Source organism: Narcine bancroftii, chromosome 13 (assembly GCF_036971445.1).
Source record: "Narcine bancroftii isolate sNarBan1 chromosome 13, sNarBan1.hap1, whole genome shotgun sequence".
Lineage (NCBI taxonomy): Eukaryota > Metazoa > Chordata > Chondrichthyes > Torpediniformes > Narcinidae > Narcine > Narcine bancroftii.
The window spans coordinates 76,756,026-76,776,530 of NC_091481.1; the positions used below are offsets into that span (position 1 = coordinate 76,756,026).

The following is a 20,505-nucleotide window of genomic DNA, read 5'->3' on the forward strand; positions in this document are numbered from 1 at the left end:
CTCTTTGAGGATAGAGGCTGCTTTTTAAAAAAAGACACCGCCTCATGTAGATGTCCTCGATGGAGTGAAGAAGCCGTCCTTGTGTCACCTTTAGGCTCCTTTTCCCTGATGGTAGTAGAGTGAAGAGGGCATGGCCACTATCCTCTTTGAGGATAGAGGCTGCTTTTTAAAAAAAGACACCGCCTCATGTAGATGTCCTTGATGGAGTGAAGTCTGGTGCCTGTGATGTCGCAGGCCGAGTTGACAACCCTCTGGAGTTCATTCATTTAAGCTTTCCTCCCCATTTTCCATTTATGCTAAACATATGTGAGAACTTTCATATTCTTGAGAAACCTTTTTAAATTAAATTGCTCTAAGGTTCACAGCAGATCGGTTAGATATTTTAGATTGAGAGGATCGATAGTGAAATGGTGCCAACAAATTCTCACGGTCTTGATCGTCAGCTTAATCAATTTAAGCTGACAGTTTGTGAATTAAACAGTAATTCATGGAAATTCTTGAGTCAGAATTTATGAAGGGAAGGTTTGTGAAGATTTTAGGAACATCTTGGGAGAAAATTGGTATTATTTCAGATGATCTGATGTTAAATGAAATGTAGTAACAAATTTTGATCTTTCCAATTTTAGTGCAGAAAATAGCCTACAGAAATTCCTTTTTCATTTAACCAGATAACCACCTGCTGCAAGGCTGACAAAGTGCCCCTTACAGTACCAAGAGAAAGAGACACAAAATAGAGTCACTGGCTGCAGACTCCTGTTCGATCCATTAGCAACCCAAGCTCCAGATTTAAACCTCCGACACACTCCGGAAGCCATCAGATTCCTCTTGAATCTGGGCTCAGATACTGGGTTCTCATGAGCCAGTCAATCACCCAGCAGGCCACATGGGTCCCCTGCCTGATCACCACCCTGTAGGGTGGTCTCCTCTGCTTAGGTGTTGCCATCTTGGGGGGGGGGGGGGTCAACCTTCAGTTGCAGGATTTTACGGTTTTAAAAGCAATGGTTTTTCCTCCCACCAAAATTGTGCAATTCTTAATACCCCAGGGCCATTCACCATTGATAATATTATTCTGCAAGATGGTATGATTTACACTCAACTGATCCAGAATTATTTTGGTCAGAAATAAAACACTCTACAGCAAAATCCCCATTATTTGGAATTCAGGCAACGTGCAGCCTCAAGCAACTGGAAAAAATACACATTTAAAATTGGCCCACCTCACTGTTAGTTCTCCATTCACACAGTCTCAAGCAACGCTGGATGCCAGGGATTTTAATGTATTTTGTTTGACTGGACAATACACATCTGCCACTTGTTCGGTGGCAGGAACTGATGTTTTACTAAAACCATTGGTGTGATTTTTAAAACTAACTCCTTTCTGCTCATCTGTTGAAATCTTCAAAAATAAGAACAGCATAATAGTTTGACATTGTAAATGTTCTCTGAAGCAAGAGATGGAAGCAAATATTCAGCCAGTGGAGTGCCTTGGTGGTGCTTTGCTCAAAGTAGTTGATTGAAACAGCAAAGGCGACACCCAGAATGAAGAGCTGGTTGATGGTGCTCGGTCTTGGAATGACTCTTAAAAGTTTCTCCGTATCCCTGCTTAGTAAGAGTCACCCCAACCAGAGTCTTTATCTGTAGGTTTGGGGGAGGAAGGGTATTGATTATTTATGTTATTGTTCTTCTTTCCGGCTACTCTGTGGAGGAACCTGCAGATGCAGCGGCTTGAAATCATTAATTATTGAAGCGATTAGGGCAGTTTATTACAGCCAAGTCACCCTTTGAACTTATTTCCAAAATTCTTTGTGCAATGTAAAGTATATCAGTGAGTCTCCAGTCTTAAATACTGGTCATTGGAATAGTATAGAAGAATGTGACCTGGGCTTGGATTATCCCCAGAATCAAGTTTTACAGTTCCACCTCTCCCTCGCCCAACAAAATAAATCTGAAAATACTTCATTTCACAGGCCACAACTGTAACATAGAACACTACAGCATAGAAGACAGGCTATTTAATCCCTCTAGTCTGTGCCAACCATCATCTCCCTAGCCCCACTGACCTGCTTCCATTCCATAACCCTCCTGGCCTCTTCAATTTATTCTTGAAACACACAATCGCCACATCAGACGGTAGCTCATTCCAAAAACAGAATCCAAAAATGTTGGAGTCAGTCAGGTCAGACAGCAATTATGGAAAGAGAATGAACTACATATTTTAGTCAACAACCATCACGTGACTTGCTGCTATTCTTACCACAACATGGGAGGCTGCCAATTGGTGTGAAGACAAGCCAGGTCCCAGCAATCTGGGAAAACCGACATGGTCAGAGGGAGTATGTACAAATTCAACACCCTTTGTTTATTCCTACTGATGTGAACTTCTCCAAATATTTCTGTCCCACGCTGTTACAGTGCCAGCGACCTGAGTTCACATCTGGTGCTGTCTGTAAGGAGTTGGTATGTTCTCCCCATGCCTGCATGGGTTTTCTCTGGATGCTCCAGTTTCCTCCCACCCTTGTAGGTCATTTGGGTATCATTGGGCTCATGGGCCTGAAGTGCCTGTTACCGTGCTGGATGCCTAAAAAACACTAGCAACATTCCTTTCTCCTGAGGACCTTTATTCAGGAGTAACAAACGAAAGTCGGCACCGTGACTGAAGTAAAAATAATGCTGGAGAAACTTTGCAAGATGAACAGTATACTTTATATCGCAAAGATAACTAACTTTTCAAGGTACAGTAAAACCTCGTGAGAACACACTAATTGAGGTCCAAGATTTGGAATTTGGAACTGGAACAGATTCAGGGGCAGCCGGCACGGGACGCTGGGGCAGCGGGAGGGAGGCTGTCAGGCACGGGGAGTTGGGTCGCCGGCTGATTGTCATCAGCCCGCTCCATTAGCAGTTTGGGGTCCACAGACACCTGCGCTATTAGCAATTCCGCAGATTAACGAATCATATCATTAAAGATGAAATAGTGAAACTTTTGGAACGTAAGGGTTCAATCAGGCAGATGCAGCATGGTTTTAGAAAGGGAAGATCTTGTTTGACAAACTTGTTAGGATTCTTTGAGGATATAATGGGTGCGGTGGATAGAGGGGAACAGGTTGATGTTGTCTATTTGGATTTCCAGAAAGCGTTTGATAAGGTGCCGCACAAGAGACTTCTCAGTAAGTTACAGGAAAGTGGAGTCCGGGGAAGTCTATTGGCCTGGATTGAAAATTGGTTGTCTGACAGGAGGCAGAGAGTCGGGATAAATGGGAGTTTTTCAGGTTGGCAGAGAGTGGTAAGTGGGGTGCCACAGGGGTCAGTGTTAGGCCCACAACTGTTCATCATTTACATTGATGACTTGGAGGAGGGGACAAAATGTGGTGTAGCCAAGTTTGCAGATGACACCAAATTGAGTGGAAGAGCAAATTGTAATGAGGATGTGGAGAGTTTGCAGAGGGATAGAGTTAAGCTGGATGAGTGGGCAAAGGTCTGGCAGATGGAGTACAATGTTAGTAAGTGTGAGGTGATCCACTTTGGCAAGAAAAATAAAAGAGCTGAATATTATTTAAAGGGTGAAAAACTACAGCATGCTGTTGTGCAGAGGGACTTGGGAGTGCTTGTGCATGAATCGCAAAAAGTTAGGTTGCAGGTGCAGCAGGTTATTAAGAAGGCAAATGGAATGTTGGCCTTCATCGCTAGAGGAATTGAATTCAGGAGTAGGGAGGTAATGTTGCAACTGTATAAGGTACTGGTGAGACCGCACCTGGAGTACTGTGTCCAGTTCTGGTCTCCATATTTGAGGAAGGATATTTGGAGACGGTCCAGAGGAGGTTTACTAGGTTGACCCCTGGGATGAAAGGGTTGACTTATGATGAAAGACTAAATCATCTAGGATTGTATTCGCTTGAGTTCAGAAGAATGAGAGATCTTATAGAAACATATAGGATTATGAAGGGTATGGATAGGATAGTTGTAGGAAGGTTTTTTGAGCTGGCTGGGGAAACTAAAACGAGAGGACACAGTCTCAAGATTCGGGGGAGTAGATTTAGGACAGAGATGAGGAAAAATAGTTTTTCCCAGAGAGTAGTGAATGTTTGGAATTCTCTAACCAGGGAAGTGGTTGGTTGAGGCTGCCTCATTAAACATATTTAAAATTCGGTTAGATAAATTTTCACATGATAGAGGAATTGGGGGATATGGGGAGAAGGCAGGTAGTTGGAGTTAGGTCATAAATTAGATCAGCCATGATCGTATTGAATGGCGGAGCGGCCATTTTTTGCCTCCTCCTGTTCCTACTTTCTATGTTCAAACAAGGTTTCACTGTATTTACTCTGTGCTGGTTACTATTCATGCATGTCTTTAGAGACGATTAATGCACACTAAATTTCAAGGTCTGGCCAGGAGTGTGCAGCAGATCATCTTTGGCCTTCAACAACTGCTGCCACCAGGGATCAATGGATACTGGTTGGACTTAGCCCTCCTTTCTATCTTCTTCAATGTTAACAATTTGCTCATTGCAACAGCATGGTGAAACAATGATGTTCAGAAAATTATGCTGATTCCCAAAGATCAGAAATCTCAAGGAGTAAGACGAACTCAAGTTTTCTCATGTCTGTGCTTTTGGGATATTATGTTTTTGAGGTACAAAGAATGGGGACCAATTATGTTTATATTAAAAGAATATTTGCTGAACAATTTTTACTTATCATGAATATTATACATTTCAGCATGGCATCCTGTAACTATATATTTTAACCAGCAGATGCATAGTCGTGCCTCCAATGGTACAAGTTATATCATGTCAATGAATATAAAAGCCGGGACACATCGGATCATTCTATGTTGTTTTTCTCTTGTGCACGTCCGGAAGTGGTGCAATTGTCTTATCGATGGCGGCTTTAATACACAATGTTGTTAAAGAAACCAGAATTTGTTACTTTTATTAAGGAACAGATTATTAATATTCTCACCCAAAAATAAAGCAAAGTAAGTAGGACTTTTGTATTATGGGATGCTTTGAAAGCAGATTTGTGTGGACAAATTATTAGTTATACTACGAAAGTTTTAAAAAAAATAATGTGGCGGAAAGCTTAACATTGGAGAAACAAATTACTGAGTTGGAAAAGGAATTTCAGAAAAATGTTACAGAAGATAAAAAGGCAGCTTTAGCGAAGTTGAAACTTATAATACACTACAAACCTATCAGTATGAACGCTTAATTAATCGATCTAAGCAACGTTATTATGAATTAGGTGAGAGGGCTCATAAGGTATTAGCATGGCAATTAAAAACAGAACAGACATTGCAAATTATTAATGCTGTTAAAAAGAATTCAATAGTTACCTATAAACCTCAAGAAATTAATGACCAGTTTTACTCATTTTATTAACAATTATATACTGCTGAGGGAAAGCAGGAAGCTGGTTCTATTGATTCTTATTTATCTAAATTAAATTTACCGGTTTTAGGAGGGGAGGAGGTTAGGGAATTAGAAACTCCATTTACAGATTTCGAGATTAAAGAAGCTATACAAGAGATGTCGAATGGGAAGTCACTGGGGGATGATGGATTTTCAGCTGAATTTTATAAAGTATTTTATGAAGATTTATCCTCAGTATTTGGAGATGTTCTACAGCAAATAACTGAGGATCAGGTGTTACCGGAATATTGTTCAAGTGCTATAATTACTGCGATTTTAAAGATAGGGATCCAATGAAAGTATCTTCATATGGGCCTATTTCTTTACTAAATGCAAATTATAAAATTATGGCAAAAGTATTAGCGAATAGACTTGCTAAATATTTATCTCAGTTAATACATGTATATCAAACAGGCTTTATTAAGAATAGAAATGCATCTGATAACATTCTTAGATTGATCACATTGGTCAATGCATCTAGACAGTAACCCAACCACCAATGGTGGTTGCACTGGATGCAGAAAAAGCTTTTGATAGGGTTGAATGGAACTTTTTTATTTAAGGTGTTAGAGAAGTTTAATTTTACTGGTTGGGTTAAAGCTTTATATAAAAACCCAATTGCTAGGGTGGTGACAAATGATCAAACTTCTTTACCATTTAAATTAACGCGATCGACTCGGCAAGGTTGTTCATTATCACCAGCCTCGTTTGCATTGGCTATTGAACCATTAGCTCAGACAATACGACAGAATGATAAGATTAAAGGGATGAGAATTGCAGATGATGAATATAAGATTAATTTATTTGCAGATAATGTGTTGGTCTATTTGACAGAACCGGAGAGGTCTTTGAAATATTTGCAAGATTGCTTGCTGAAATTTGGGGAGTTATCTGGATATAAGGTAAATTGGGATAAATTGGGCTCCGAATCATGGGTCCTTTACCAGCATCACCTACGGCTCCTAGAACGCTTCCACCAGCGTTGTCTCCGCTCCATCCTCAACATTCATTGGAGTGATTTCATCACCAACATCGAAGTACTCGAGATGGCAGAGGCCAACAGCATTGAATCCACGCTGCTGAAGATCAAACTGCGCTGGGTAGGTCACGTCTCCAGAATAGAGGGCCATCGCCTTCCAAAGATCGTGTTATATGGCGAGCTCTCCACTGGCCACCGAGACAGAGATACACCAAAGAAGAGGTACAAGGACTGCCTAAAGAAAGCTCTTGGTGCCTGCCACATTGACCACCGCCAGTGGGCTGATATCGCCTCAAACCGTGCATCTTGGTGCCTCACAGTTCGGCGGGCAGCAACCTCCTTTGAAGAAGACCGCAGAGCCCACCTCATTGTCAAAAGACAAAGGAGGAAAAACCCAACACCCAACCCACCAATTTTCCCTTGCAACCGTGTCTGCCTGTCCCGCATCAGACTTGTCAGCCACAAATGAGCCTGCAGCTGACGTGGACTTCACCCCTCCATAAATCTTCGTCCGCGAAGCCAAGCCAAAGATTTCAGTTCATATTTAAATGGAATATGAATTTATTGTGGGAATGTAATATGCCGGTATTAAAACACTTGTTAAAGATATGGGGTAAAAGAAATATGGTTTTAGGGTCAAAGGGTAAACTATCAATTCAAACTCCGTTATACCATAATCAACTTATTCCCTTTTCAATGTTTAATAATCATTTAAAGAGATAGAATTCTAAGGGTATAAATATAGTTCAGTATTGCTTTGAAGAAGGACAGTTTCTTCAATTTAATCAATATTTTTCCTGAAGATAAATGGGAGGTTATGTGTCAATACAGGGTAACTAAAATGATGAATATAAAATATGGAATGGTTAATTATAATTTTTTACATCAGTTATATTTGACTCCAGAGAAATTGAAAAAGTATGGGTTTAGTAATTCGGATTCTTGTTTTTGATGTGGACTGTGCCCTGGAACATTTTTACATGCTGTTTGGTCTTGTGTTAAAGTACAACCATTTTGGGAAGGAATTAGATTGCTCTTGGAAAAATTATTTAAGATTAAGTTACCATTAGACCCATCGATTTTTTTTGTTGGGTTTCTTTGAAGGGATTCAGGTTGGATAAATTTCAAATTGCATTTGTACATTTAGTGTTATCTTTAGCACAAAAATGTGTCGTTAGTACCTGGAAAGATAATGTGGAGATTAATATAGTACGTTGGGATAATGAATTAAGAGCTTGTATTCCATTGGAAATTATTACATGCAACTTGCATGATAAATATTCCTTCTGTTAATAATGTGGTCTTTTTATTTGGAATATATGAATTTGAAAATACTTTGAAATATTCTATATACTCTGTTTTGTTTTTGTATTTGGCTCCCCTTAAGGGATCGAGCTGAAGGCTGGGAGGGTTTTTCTTTATGTATCTAAAAATTTCTTGTTGTTATTTGATTGTATTTTGTTTTAAAAAAAACTTTTAAATAAAATTTGAAAAAAAAATTCAACGGGAGGTTCTCTTTTTAGACTTGTTCTTTCATCTGGAGTAAAAAATAATTACAAACTTGCAGCACGAATTAAGTTTTTGAACTAAGTTATTTGCCCAAAAGAGAAGTAATGGATTTACAAGATAAAATGTTCACCACAACATGAGGGGTGGGGTGAAAGGGATAAATTAAGGTAACCCTTTTATGAGAGTTACATTGGCAGGACATGAGCAGAACTTCAGGTGGGGTGGGGTGGGGGGGGGGGAGTGGATGATTAGTGAGTAGGAGACACAAAGGGGATGAACAAATTTAAAAATTTTACTGTTTAGTTTGTGGCAACTTTTAGCCAAGCTGGATAATTTATCACGTGCAAAATTGTGGGGGTGGGGGGTGGGGGGGGGGGGGAGGGAGGTGTCAGGTGGAGTTCAAGATACTAAGCCAACAGGTAAATTTAATCCATGAACTGGCAGTTGATGAAAGCTTACTCTAACAATAGTGAGGTAGATGTAAAGCCAAGTTGTGGTTAAAAAAGTAAAACAATTGATTTACATCTACTAATAAAAGTTCACAGTAATATTGGTACAATTTCCCATTTTATATTCAAAAATAGAAATTGTTTTAATCAGATGATGTACAAAATGCAATGCAAAAACTGAAATGGACACTATTTTGATAAAAGTAAAATACAAAAGTCTGCAGACACTGTGGGACATTGGAAAAACTCAGCAGGTTAAACTACTTTATAGAGCAAAAATGTTACCTGATGAAGGGCAGAAGCCTGAAATATTGGTTATGTATCTTTATCTTTGCTACATAAAGTAGAGTTTGATTTGTCGAGTTTCTCCAGCATGGTGCTTTTACTATTTTCAGATTCAGACGTGGATTTATTGTCAGAGTATGTACATGATATCACATACAACTGCAAGATTCTTTCTCCTGCGTGCAAAGCAGAATGATCACTTATTGGTAGTAAAAAGTTACTCAACGAACACATGTAAACAAATAAAGAAACGTAAACATCATTGCAATATGGAGAGACAGAGAAAAAATATCAAAAAGTGCACAAGTTCTTAAATGAGTCCCTGATTGAGTTTGTCATTGAGGAGTCTGATGGTGGAGGGGGAGGAGCTGTTCTTGAACCTGGTGGTGCGAGTCTTGTGGCCCCGATACCTCTTTCCTGATGGTAGCAGCGAGAACAGTGTGTGCGTGTGCGCTGGGTGGTGTGGATCTTTGATGATTGCTGCTGCTCTCCGACAGCAGTGTTCCCTATAGATGTTCTCAATAGTGAGGACAGTTTTACCAGTGATGCCTTGGGCTACCTTTTGCAGGGCTTGACACTCAGAGGGTGTTGGTTTCCCCATATTTTGATAAAGTTAGCAAAGTTAGGATAAATAAGTGCAACTTTTCTAGATTAATATTTAAATACATCTCAAAATCAGTACATCTTTCAAATTACAAGCAGGGAGAGAAATCAACTAATATGGATGAATAAGGACCAAAAAAGATAAGCAACCCAAATTTCTACAGATGTGTGGTGGAAAATGTGCTATCCGGCTGCATCATGGCCTGGTACCGGGTCACCAAAATCAACCCGAGCGCAAGGCCCTGCAAAAGGCAGTGGACACAGCCCAGGACATCACAGGCAAAACCCCTCCCCACCGTTGAGGTCACCCACAGGGAATACTGCCATCAAAATAATCAAGGATTCACACCATCCTGCACCCACTCTGTTCTCGCTGCTACCACCAACCGGGAAGATGCCACAAGACTCACACCACCAGATTCAGAAATTGCTGCTCCCCCTCCACCATCAGACTCAACAAAAAACTCCATCAGGGACTTATTTAAGGTCTCTTTTTTAAAAAAATTTTTAAGTTTTAAGAGAATACAGAATAGAGGACTCAATTCATACAATAATCATGCATTGCGTATAAAATCATTTAAAAAAATCATTCATAATGTCAAAAAAAAAAGCGACATCCCTCTTCTCCCAGTGCCTCTGCGATGATAGGTTTCCTCCATTTTATATAGTTATTGTTGACTCTATATGGAACTGACCCACCCAATACCCTATGACTCCTGCCCCCGTGGTCTTGGGCTATAAAGGTCGAGCCACCTCTCCCTTCCATTCCTATAACCGGATCCGGGCCAGCAAGGTTCTTCTGCATCTTAAAGCCTATCGTTCCCTCAGCCTAGTCTTGGTGGTTACTACAGACCCCATCCCCGGCTTTGAAAGGGGGCAGACAGCTGGGAAATCGATGGAAGACGGAAAAGCAAGGTACGACATCTCAGAATCACGTCATTTTACAAGTACTAAACTTCTAAACCTACGGCTCCTAGAACGCTTCCACCAGTGTTGTCTCCGCTCCATCCTCAACATTCATTGGAGCGCCTTCATCCTTAACATCGAAGTACTCGAGATGGCAGAGGCTGACAGCATTGAGTCCACACTGCTGAAGATCCAGCTGCGCTGGGTGGTTCACGTCTCCAGAATGGAGGACCATCGCCTTCCCAAGATCGTAATATACGGCGAGCTCTCCACTGGCCACCGTGACAGAGGTGCACCAAAGAAGAGGTACAAGGACTGCCTAAAGAAATCTCTTGGTGCCTGCCACATTGACCACCGCCAGTGGGCTGATCTCGCCTCAAACCGTGCATCTTGGCGCCTCACATTTCGGCGGGCAGCAACCTCCTTTGAAGAAAACCGCAGAGCCCACCTCACTGACAAAAGACAAAGGAGGAAAAACCCAACACCCAACTTTCCCCTGCAACTGCCTGTCTCGCTGCCTGTCCCGCATCGGACTCGTCAGCCACAAACGAGCCTGCAGCTGACGTGGACATTTACCCCCCCCCCCCCCCCATAAATCTTCGCCCGCGAAGCCAAGCCAAAGAGAAAGAAGAAAACTTCTAATAAGGACACTAATTGACAAACACCAAAGTAAATCACACCGTCCCAATAAGGTTGCCAAATTTCGACGCGGATATTACACCCCCTCCCAAGACAACGAGCCATCTCAAGGGGACGAGTGCGCGCGCGCTCCAGAATCCAGGTGACCGCTGTACATTTCCCGGGACTCTCACCTTCATTGTTTTATTTCTCCGCATTGCACATTGGAGGTTTCTACCCAAGCCCCCGGCCCGCAAGGAAAATAAAGGATCTCAGGGTTGTACGTGATGCCATGGATTAAATTTGAAGCAAGGTGATGAAATAGTGGCAGCACAGGATTTAAAGGAGGGGAAGAACTTTTTTTTTTAAACCCCCCCTCCCTCCAATTTGTGTGTGTGTGTGGGGTGGGGCAAGGGTCAACTTGGCCAAGGGTGCTCTTGCCTGGTGCTAACCCGGAGAGGGCGCGCGCGGTGCATTGTGGGGCCGTCGCCCCGCCGCCGCCGCCATTTTGTCCGTCCCGCACACCGACGGCCCTTTTGTCCGTGTCGGACCCCACTCCCTCGCTCGTCTTCGGGCTCTCTTCTCCCGACCGACTCAAGATTAGAAGAAGAAGGTGGTAAGCTCCTTCCAGCGGCCCCCCCCCCCCCCGGCGCCCCCCCCCCTCGGCCCCCCCTCCCCTTCCCCTCGGCTTACCTCTCCGCCCCCGCTTTTCAGGCTCCGACGTCGGCTCGGGAAGCGTCGATCATTTCTTTTTGGCCACCCATCTCCTCAGTCGCCTTCGTGGGGTTAGGGCTGGGGGGCGGGGGGCAACCACCCCGAATAGGCGCTCGTTAAATCCTCGGGCGCCTGAAGGCGCGCTCTTTTCCTGTGAGGAACCTGCAGTTGTTGGCGGGCCTGTGGGTTTTTATTCGCCTAGTCTCTCTCATCCTCTCTCTCTCCCCCCCCCCCTCCCCCTTCGCGGCGCCTTCATGTTTCTCGCCTGCGCGCCGGCCAACCGAACTTGAAGAGGAAAACAAGCCCCACCCCCCCCTCCTTCACGTGTCCCGCCCTCTTCGCTTTTCCCCATTGGGCTTCCGCTCCTCCCTCCGTGGCCGATTGGGCGGGGCGGCCTGTCCGTCAGCGGGCCCCTGGGGCGATTGGTGGATCTGCGCCGTCAATCAGGGCGGGGCGCGCCGGTGCGGCTTCCGCTGCGCACCACGGGAGTTGGAGTTGAGGTGGGCGGCCCGAGGAGCCCGTGCCGCGATGGACATTGGGAAGTGTAGTTTGCTCGCGTGCTCGGACCGTTTCCCAAATGCTCATTCGGACTACAAATCCCATTCGCATGGTTTGAGTGAGCTGTCATTGAACTAATATGGGATTATCCTCATTAGAATTGACAATAGAGATGAATTCAACCATGCAATCTATTATTTAACAGCATATAATTCAATGCCACAATTATGAAAAACTAATGTCCTTGCATTTTTCATTGCCGTGATTGTAATGTGTGCAATTGGATAAAGGTAAGAAGGGGAAAGACTTGCTTTTGCTTAAAACTGTGGGATTATTCGTCTTTTGCATTCGTGAGAATCATTGCTTTTTCCTGCTGACTGTTGTGCCGGAGAGGATTTCGGTTTACGTGCTCTTTCCTCTCAGTTTGGCAAGTTGTGCCTATTTGTAAATCACATGCAGCGCTAAGAACGAGGCCAAACCAAAAGAGTTGACATGAGATTTTGTGTGTGTCCCGTGCATAGAGTTCTCTGTGTTTGCACAATTCATTAGGGGGATATGGAGATGCATTTTAAAGGGGTATAGATAATTTGATTAATGCTAACAAATATTCAAATGTAAAAAGAGAGCCAAGATAGTTCATATTATCGTGTCAGTGAAAGACCACCTGTGCCCTTCAGGAGACCTGGTTTGGTTTTCTTTTCTGTTGGCTTGAAGGAGAGCGATGAACACTTTATTTTCTGAAGCTCCTTTAGTTTCCTGAACTAGAAGATTGTCCCAGTGCTTAAGTGTTGAACAAATTTGGCCTTAATTTCCATTTATTGTGTATTAAAATTGTTTGGTTACAAAAATTGCAATGATATTCATTTAATGAAATAATTCAGCTGCTTTTTCTGCATATAAAATTAGACTTGAAAAGCAGTCAGTACTTTTCAAGTCAACCTTATTGTCATCTGGTTGCACAAATACAACCCAACGAAGGATCAATTAAACAACAAAAAGACAAACTAAGCCAATGTTTATTCAAACAGTAAAAAGGACACACACACTGGGTAAATTATCTTTGCGAAGTTTGGCTCAACTTCGTAAATATTGAACAAACTAACCAGTGCCAATGAGGGCAGGCTGGTTTCATTCCAGGGGTCCAGAGCACCATCTTCCGGCAGCTTCATCAGTGACTGAAACTGGCATGATGCAAGTTTCGAGAGACTTGCAATTTTCCATTGAAGGTTTATTTCCTCCAATAATCAATCTTTAAAGCTGAGTTTAAGTTTCGTGTCAGTTCCACTTTCATGTCTCTTGTCTGCCGTCAGTTCTCTTTCAGAGCCAAGAACAGCTGTCCATGTTTAGGATAACTTGTACATTTGCCTTCCTCGTAGCATCTTGGTGTGAAAGCTCCTTGAAATGGCTCGTACAAAGCAGACAGCTCGTAAATCTACTGGAGGCAAGGCTCCTCGTAAGCAGCTTGCAACCAAAGCAGCCCGCAAGAGTGCGCCTTCCACTGGTGGAGTGAAGAAGCCACATCGTTACAGGCAGGTTTTATTTGGTGCTCTGTGGCAGTTGAGTGAATGTGGTGATCAGGAGGGAATGTGAACAAGATAATGGATCAGCTCGTTGGTACCTAGAGTAACTTTAGATCAACAACAGTAACTTTACACTTGGATGTTGAAGCACATTGATTGGTAGAATGCATTGCTTGAGATACATAGTCCATGTTTTTTTAGATGTTATGTGTTCCAATGAGCTTCTTCTGAATGGTAGGTCAACAAATTGATGCTATTCTTAATTTCCTTTAGTACAAGTTGAAGCCAGAGACATTCTGCATTGAGTCTTTTAGGAATGCTTTAGTTTTCAGTTTATTTTTCACAAAACATTATTGGTTACAATTCCAGGACACTTATTGTCTTCTGTCATTGATTGGCATCTTTGGCACTCCCCCATAGGTACGACTCGTGACGAATGTGCAGATTTCCTGCATTTTCTCTCTGGTTAACAGTAGGGATTCCTTGAATCCTTCATCTCTGCCTATTATGTCCCCAATTTGCTATTCTAACACAATGTTGGCCAGTTAATTTGATTTTCCTTCTATAAATGTGAGCTTGTCCAAAATTTTACTGCTTGTGATTCAAGGTACACCAAGTCACTTTCATCTAGTGCTCCCAGATGTGTGGATGTACACTGGCTCCCAGTTAAACATCATCCCACTTTTACATTTCTGATCCTTTTATTCACATCCCTCCAAGGACTTGCCTCTCGCTACTGCCGTAAATGAATCCACCTTCTCTGCTCCATCATGAGCTTCCCTCAATTTAATACCTACAGGATTTTTGATTGTGCTTTCAACTATCTAACTTTAAGCCATAAAATTCTTTATTGAAAGGAGGATGTGGTTAGATAGAAGGGATTGCAGAGGAGGTTCACTGAGATTTTACTAAGAGTGGAGGACCTTAGTTATGAGGAGAGACTGCATGGGCTGGTTTTGTTTTCCCTCGAGGAGGCTGAGGGTTGACCTGATAGAGGTAAATTATGAGACCTAGGTTAGATATAATCTTTTCCCCACGATAGGGATGTCTAAAACAGGAGGTGAGAGGAATAAATTTTAAAGGAGAACTGAGGGGAACATTTTTCAACAGAGAATGGTTGATCTCTGGAATGCATTGCCAGAGGAGGTGGTAGAGGCAGATACAATCACTATGTTTTCAGACATTTGAATAGACAGAAAGCAGAAGAATATAGCTCTGATATAAGCAAATGAGATTAGTGTAGATGGGCAAATAGGTTGGCATGGGTCGAAGGGTTTTTTCTGTGTTGTATGACTCAATCCTTCAAACAAACTACAGAAAATCCCCCGGTACGGCATCTATGGGGACCGTGTGTGGTGTGAATGCAGAACTAATGGCGAGGCGTGCCAGTTTTACGCTTCCGCATTTTTTACCCATTTATTTTCTGCAATTTTTTTTTGCCAGTTGCTTGAGGTTGCCTGTAGCTTGAATTCCAGATAATAGGATTTTTATTCTACCTGTCTGACCGAGATTTTGGCCATCTAACTTAAATTTTTTCATGTGCCTTGTCCTTTTTTTTTCAATGTCAGTCATTAAATTGTCATGGGTTGATTATGCCACATAACAATGTATGTTTAACATGAAGAAGAGCGTCCATCTAAACGAGTACTCCTCTTCGGTGAAAGACCAAGTCAGTAGTAAAACTGTCAGATTAATGATTACATTTTGATTTCTGCCACTAGAGGCCCTCAGTGTTTTGTTTTTAAAAAACTCAGGGATTCGCTCTTCTTTACTTCCTGACTGTATACCTACTTTCCTCATTATTTGAAAGGCATCCACTGTATTCTAAAATTTAAAAAGACCCAAAAATCATAATCTAGATCTTTATCACCCTTTATGCCAGCTCAAGAACTATTCAGACAAATTCCACTTTCCGGCTCTCAATCTCTGTCCTTGTAGGGTTACAGCACATTAACTGTTCATCCAGGGACCTTTTTACTATGATAAGGGTCGATGTCTCCATCACCCTTTAAGTCTGTGAGTTCAGGACACCCTCCACCCTCTGGATGAATTTGTTTTCTTCAGTTCCCCTCTAATCCTCCTACCAATGACCTTAATCTGTGCTCCCAGTTATTGACATCAAAAACATGTCTGTTTACATGCAGATTTTGTTTTGAAATCTCTTAGAGAGAATTTGTTGTAGAAAGCAGTGCATAAATAATAAGTGGGATGAGTTTAAAATTCTTGTTCTTACAAACATATGCATAGATTATTGAATTAATTCTGTACCATAGCAAATTTTGAATAAAAGTGCTACGCTCAATTAAATTTCACGTCAAAATCATCTTAGAGATCTGCACAAGATTTCTGTGAAGGTCTACAAGTCCTTTCCTCCAAAACGCTACTGAGGCCAGTTATACGTTGAAAATTAAACAGTTTTCATGATAAGTGTGTAACAGATTCTGAATTAATGGAGCTAAGATAGAAATCAGGAATCACCTACTTGAATGTCGTTTCAGAACAGAGAAGACAAATAGCCCTCAATTCCTGTATTTTTGGGGGGGAAAAATAAACTTTTAAAATTTAGACATCCAGCACAGTAACAGGCCCTTTCAGTCCTTGAGCCCATGCCACCCAATTACACCCAATTGGCCTACGGCCCTGTAAGTTTTGAAGGGTGGAAGGAAACCGGACGGAGCCTCCAGACGCATGGAGAAGAACTGGAAGCTCTTGCTGATAGAATGTGCTTATAGATTTTCTTTTTTACAGTTAATATAAAATGTGTTGCTCTATTAGACCTGGTACCGTGGCTTTGCGTGAAATCAGGCGATACCAGAAGTCCACGGAGTTGCTGATCAGGAAGCTGCCTTTCCAGCGTCTAGTGCGTGAAATAGCACAGGACTTCAAAACCGACCTGAGGTTCCAGAGTGCTGCAATCGGGGCTCTGCAGGTGAGCATTCCAACCCCACGTCCCAACCTGCCCAAATCCAAATGGAGAAAATGATCCAAAAGTCCAATTACTGCAGATGCTAGGTTTTTGAAATAAAACAGAAACTGCTGGAAACATTCAATGCATCACCCAGAATCTGTGTACAGAGAAGCAGAGATAACGTTTCAAGTCCACAGAGAAAGGTTTGCAGAGAAAGGAGGGATTAAGGCTGAGGGAACCACAGGGAAAGTCTGTGGTAGATGGAGGTTAGACTCATAGAGGGATACGGTGCAGGAGGAGGTCCTCCGGCGCACCGAGTGTGAGCCAACCATAAACCATCATACACTAATCCCAGCTTACATGCTCATAACTCCTTCCTGATTCTACCCCTCACTGCTTGACGTAATATTAATAAACTAACATGCCTATCTCTAGAATGCAGAATTATCACACTCAAGAAATGTCTAGTGATCTACATGAATATCTTACAGAATGCTTGATAGAAGCAGTCATGTGCTCCCTGCTTCATTCACTAATAAAACCTTTCATGGATTTAAAATTATTGCCTTTTACAATGAGCCATGTAAATATTTGGTTAGGGATTCCCTAGGCTCTGATTTCTGACTAATGTGCTATGTAAGGGTGTATTATGTGGAAGAGATCCAATAGCAGGTGAATGAATGAGAATTTATTGTCATATTCATATGACATGCTTTGCTGATTGACCCCAGTAACGTAAAACACTAACACAAATTAAGTGTAATCAAGGCAATATAAATAGGAAAAAAGATAAATAACAAATAAGATGCATGAATACTGAATGTACTCGTGTAATAGTTGAGTTTTGGGGGCCAATTTTTCAGGTCAAATTTGGGGGTTCGACTTTTACACAATAGTACTTTTGACTACAGTAAGTACTTAGGTCATTCAAGATGTCGGAAGCTCGGTTGGCCGGAACTAGGTGGTAAGTCCGTGTTCGGGCTGTTGGGAGCTTGGATGGGCAGAACTAGTGGTAAATCCGTGTTTGGGGCATTGAGAGCTTGGATGGGCAGATGGCCAGGACGTCGTGAGCTGCGGTGGGAGGGAGGATGAGGTGGGGGTTTGCAGCTGGGAGCTCAGATGGGCGGGCAGCCAGAGTGAGGATCCACGGTCGGGGCATTGGGAACTCAGATGGGCGGGCAGTCGAGGTGAGGATCTGTGGTCGGAGTGTTGAGTGTTTGGATGGGTGGGCAGTCGGGGCTAAAATAGGGGAAGGTCGACTTTTACACAGGATCATCTATTACATGAGTATATATGGTAATTTGAGTGCTCATTGTGAGATTCTAGTGTTTTTATGCAGTATTACTACCATTCCCTCTACCATTTTAATGTTCCAGGCCTATGGATGAGGTTAATGAGATGGCTATATTTATTACCCATTTCCAGTTGTCCTTGATGTAACTGTCCATTGCGTGATCAAGTCAAACATAGCTCAGAAGATCCTTACGACTATAGAACATCTGGATTAATTCCATTTTTATAATATCTGCTTTCTTGTAACTGAATTTCCGCACTGTGAATTTATTGCAACCCAACATACTTAGACATACAGCACTGATACACACCTTTCTGACCCACCAGCCAGTGCCGCCCAATTACACCCAATTTCCCTACACTCCCAGAACGTTTAGAAGGGTGGGAGAATACTGGAGCAGCTGGAGGAAACCCACGCAGACACAAGGAGAACGTACAAACTCCTTTGTGACAGATTATGTTATATTTTATATTTATATAGATATGTTTTAAAGGAGATCAATTGTGGGGTTTTTTTTGGTATAGGTCACAAACACACACAAGCACTTAACAATATACATCTCATTTAAAATGCCCCAGCTCTGCTCAAGCCAGACAGTCCAGGCTCCCAATGCCTTTGTAAAGACAACCTGAAGGACTTCACAAGTAGGTGTTAATTGGACATGCTGTGGAGTAATGGATTATTGTTTTGGAAAGCAACAGATGAACAGACTCAGAAGATTGGATCTGGTGCCATGGTCTGTCTGAGTGCAATTTGCTGTTCTAAGAGAGAGGGAGAGAGAGAGAGAGAGAAATCAGTTCTACAGCAGCAGCTGGGACTGGAACACGACAAGCTGGCAACTTGTTTGAAATCCCATTTTGAAGATGGGTTGTGAGTTCTGAGTTAAGCCTGGTCAAAGCCCTTGTGGTTCATACAAGAGGAGATGGCTGGCTGTATAATGTATCACTTAAAATAAGAGAAACAAAAAGGAACTCTGTGGTGACCTGAAAGAAAGAGGTTATCATCTGGAAAAACCCTGATGGGGCAAGTTTCTTCGGCAAGACACTGAATTGGCTGATCGGAAGGAATCAGTTTGTGTCCAACGAGCAACAAATCTCTCTCTGAAAACTGTCAAGTACCTTCCAGAGTGGTGACCATTTACCTTTAAGCACCAAAGCCTGGTGAAGATTCATAAATGTTAAATTCTATGCACAGTATAGAATTGCCTGATACCAGTGAACTTGGAGGAGTGAGAAGCGAGATTGGACTGTGAATTAAAGAACTTTTCTGAACTTACACGCACATTACATACACATGAGCTTAGAATTAGAAGGGGGTTAAGGTAATAGTAATAAGTTAAAGATAATTAACTTTTTAAAAAGCAACTTTTTAAGTAACCATTTGTCGTGGTGAATTTCTATTGCTGCTGGGTTTTTAGGTCCTCTGGGCCAGTCACAGCTTACAGACAGAGCTGGATTCGAACCCCAGTCGCTGGTGCTGTAACAGCATTCTGCTAACCGCTACCGCCCCACATTTGTGTGGATGTGGGTGGGGCTGTGGGGTGCAGTAAGCTTAAATTCTGTGATGAGATTAACTTCCTTCTCTTTGTTTTTGCAGGAGGCCAGCGAGGCATATCTGGTTGGTCTGTTTGAAGACACCAACCTGTGCGCCATCCATGCCAAACGCGTCACCATCATGCCGAAAGATATACAGCTGGCTCGCCGTATCCGAGGGGAGCGTGCTTAAAAACGAAAGAGAAGTAAAGAGAAATCATGTTTTACCGTGGGTCTTCTGTATTATTAGTAAAGGCTATCTTTTTTTTTTCCTTATTCTTATTCATAGTAGAGGCTACATTGTCCGAGCATATAATCTTGATTGTTTCAAAAAGAGATTTAGGTCTTCTGTATTTGTATGTCCCAAACAAAAATTCTTTGTTGAGATGTTAACTAACTTTCAGTGGTGTTTTTTGTAAAATTCATTTTTCATACCAGCAAGCAATTAAAAAGGGAGAATTTATACAATACAAGGTTTTGTAACAAAACCCAATTTACACTCAGTATACCCAGCAGGGAGCACATGACTCTGCTTCTATCAGGCATTCTGTAAGATATTCATACAGATCACTATACATTTTTGTGTGTTTTTTTCACATATTTGATAATTCATTCTAGAGATAGGCATGATTTTTTTTTCTTATTTCAATATTCTGTGTCACAAAATGTTTGATTCTGATCTTTGTAATTCCAAAATTTTCCCATGAAAAATAATATTAAATAGATACAGAAAAAGATCCTTTATGTGTGCACTGCCTGCGTTGATTCTCACCCAGGCTTCTGGAAGTCATCCACCTGGCGTTCTTTTAACTTTACTAGTGAAGCCTGATGATTTTTTGTTTATTTAGTTATGGGATCTGGCATGGCTTGGTTCATTGTCTTCCCCCAATTAGAGAGTTGCAACACAGAAACAGCCTTCTCACTCCACTGAGTCCGTGCTCACCACCCATTTGCACTAATCTTTTGTTAAGGTTAGGCTGTGGTTGAAGTGATTGTAGCCTTAACTCTGCATTCCTGCCTATCCATAATAACCTTTGTTCCCTTGCTTCTCAAAATTGCATCTTCCTTTGCCTGGAAACAGTCCCTTAGAAAAGAGTAAGTGAACTTGAACTCTGGCAACTTTGGGGAAAATTGACTTCTATATGGGAGGATAGATGGAAGACAAATGGCTCAGCTACACAAATAAAGCTAATGGAACAATCCAACCTGTTGAATTGTTGGCAACGTTCAGGAGTGATAGTGAGTGTTGATGGTGACAAGTTTACTTTGTCAGACTGGACTTC

The 20,505-nt window shown here is 42.0% G+C and overlaps 2 protein-coding genes across 4 annotated transcripts in view; one reads left to right on the top strand and one right to left on the bottom strand.

The window, feature by feature from the left end:
* sirt2 (sirtuin 2 (silent mating type information regulation 2, homolog) 2 (S. cerevisiae)) overlaps window positions 1-11,719 on the bottom strand; it is a 116,171-nt gene extending 104,452 nt beyond the window's left edge. The window contains exons 1-2 of one of the 2 annotated variants that reach the window (XM_069907537.1): window positions 11,450-11,719; window positions 8,630-8,805 (exon numbers count right to left, since the gene is read on the bottom strand). The gene's annotated coding sequence lies outside the window, so the exon portion shown is untranslated. The remainder of the gene's footprint in view (window positions 1-8,629; window positions 8,806-11,449) is intronic. The other variant, XM_069907539.1, reaches the window with a different exon arrangement.
* On the top strand, window positions 11,232-19,959 carry h3f3c (H3 histone, family 3C). Of its 2 annotated transcripts, none has more exons than XM_069907550.1 (4): window positions 11,232-11,369; window positions 13,345-13,497; window positions 16,264-16,417; window positions 19,287-19,959. In XM_069907550.1, exons 2-4 carry the CDS (start codon window positions 13,370-13,372, stop codon window positions 19,413-19,415), a joined length of 411 nt encoding a protein of 136 aa, XP_069763651.1. In that variant the 5' UTR covers window positions 11,232-11,369; window positions 13,345-13,369; the 3' UTR covers window positions 19,416-19,959. The 2 variants fall into 2 exon arrangements, with proteins under 2 accessions (XP_069763651.1, XP_069763650.1); XM_069907549.1 differs by having other exon boundaries at window positions 11,233-11,372.
* The last annotated feature ends 546 nt before the right edge of the window (window positions 19,960-20,505 follow it).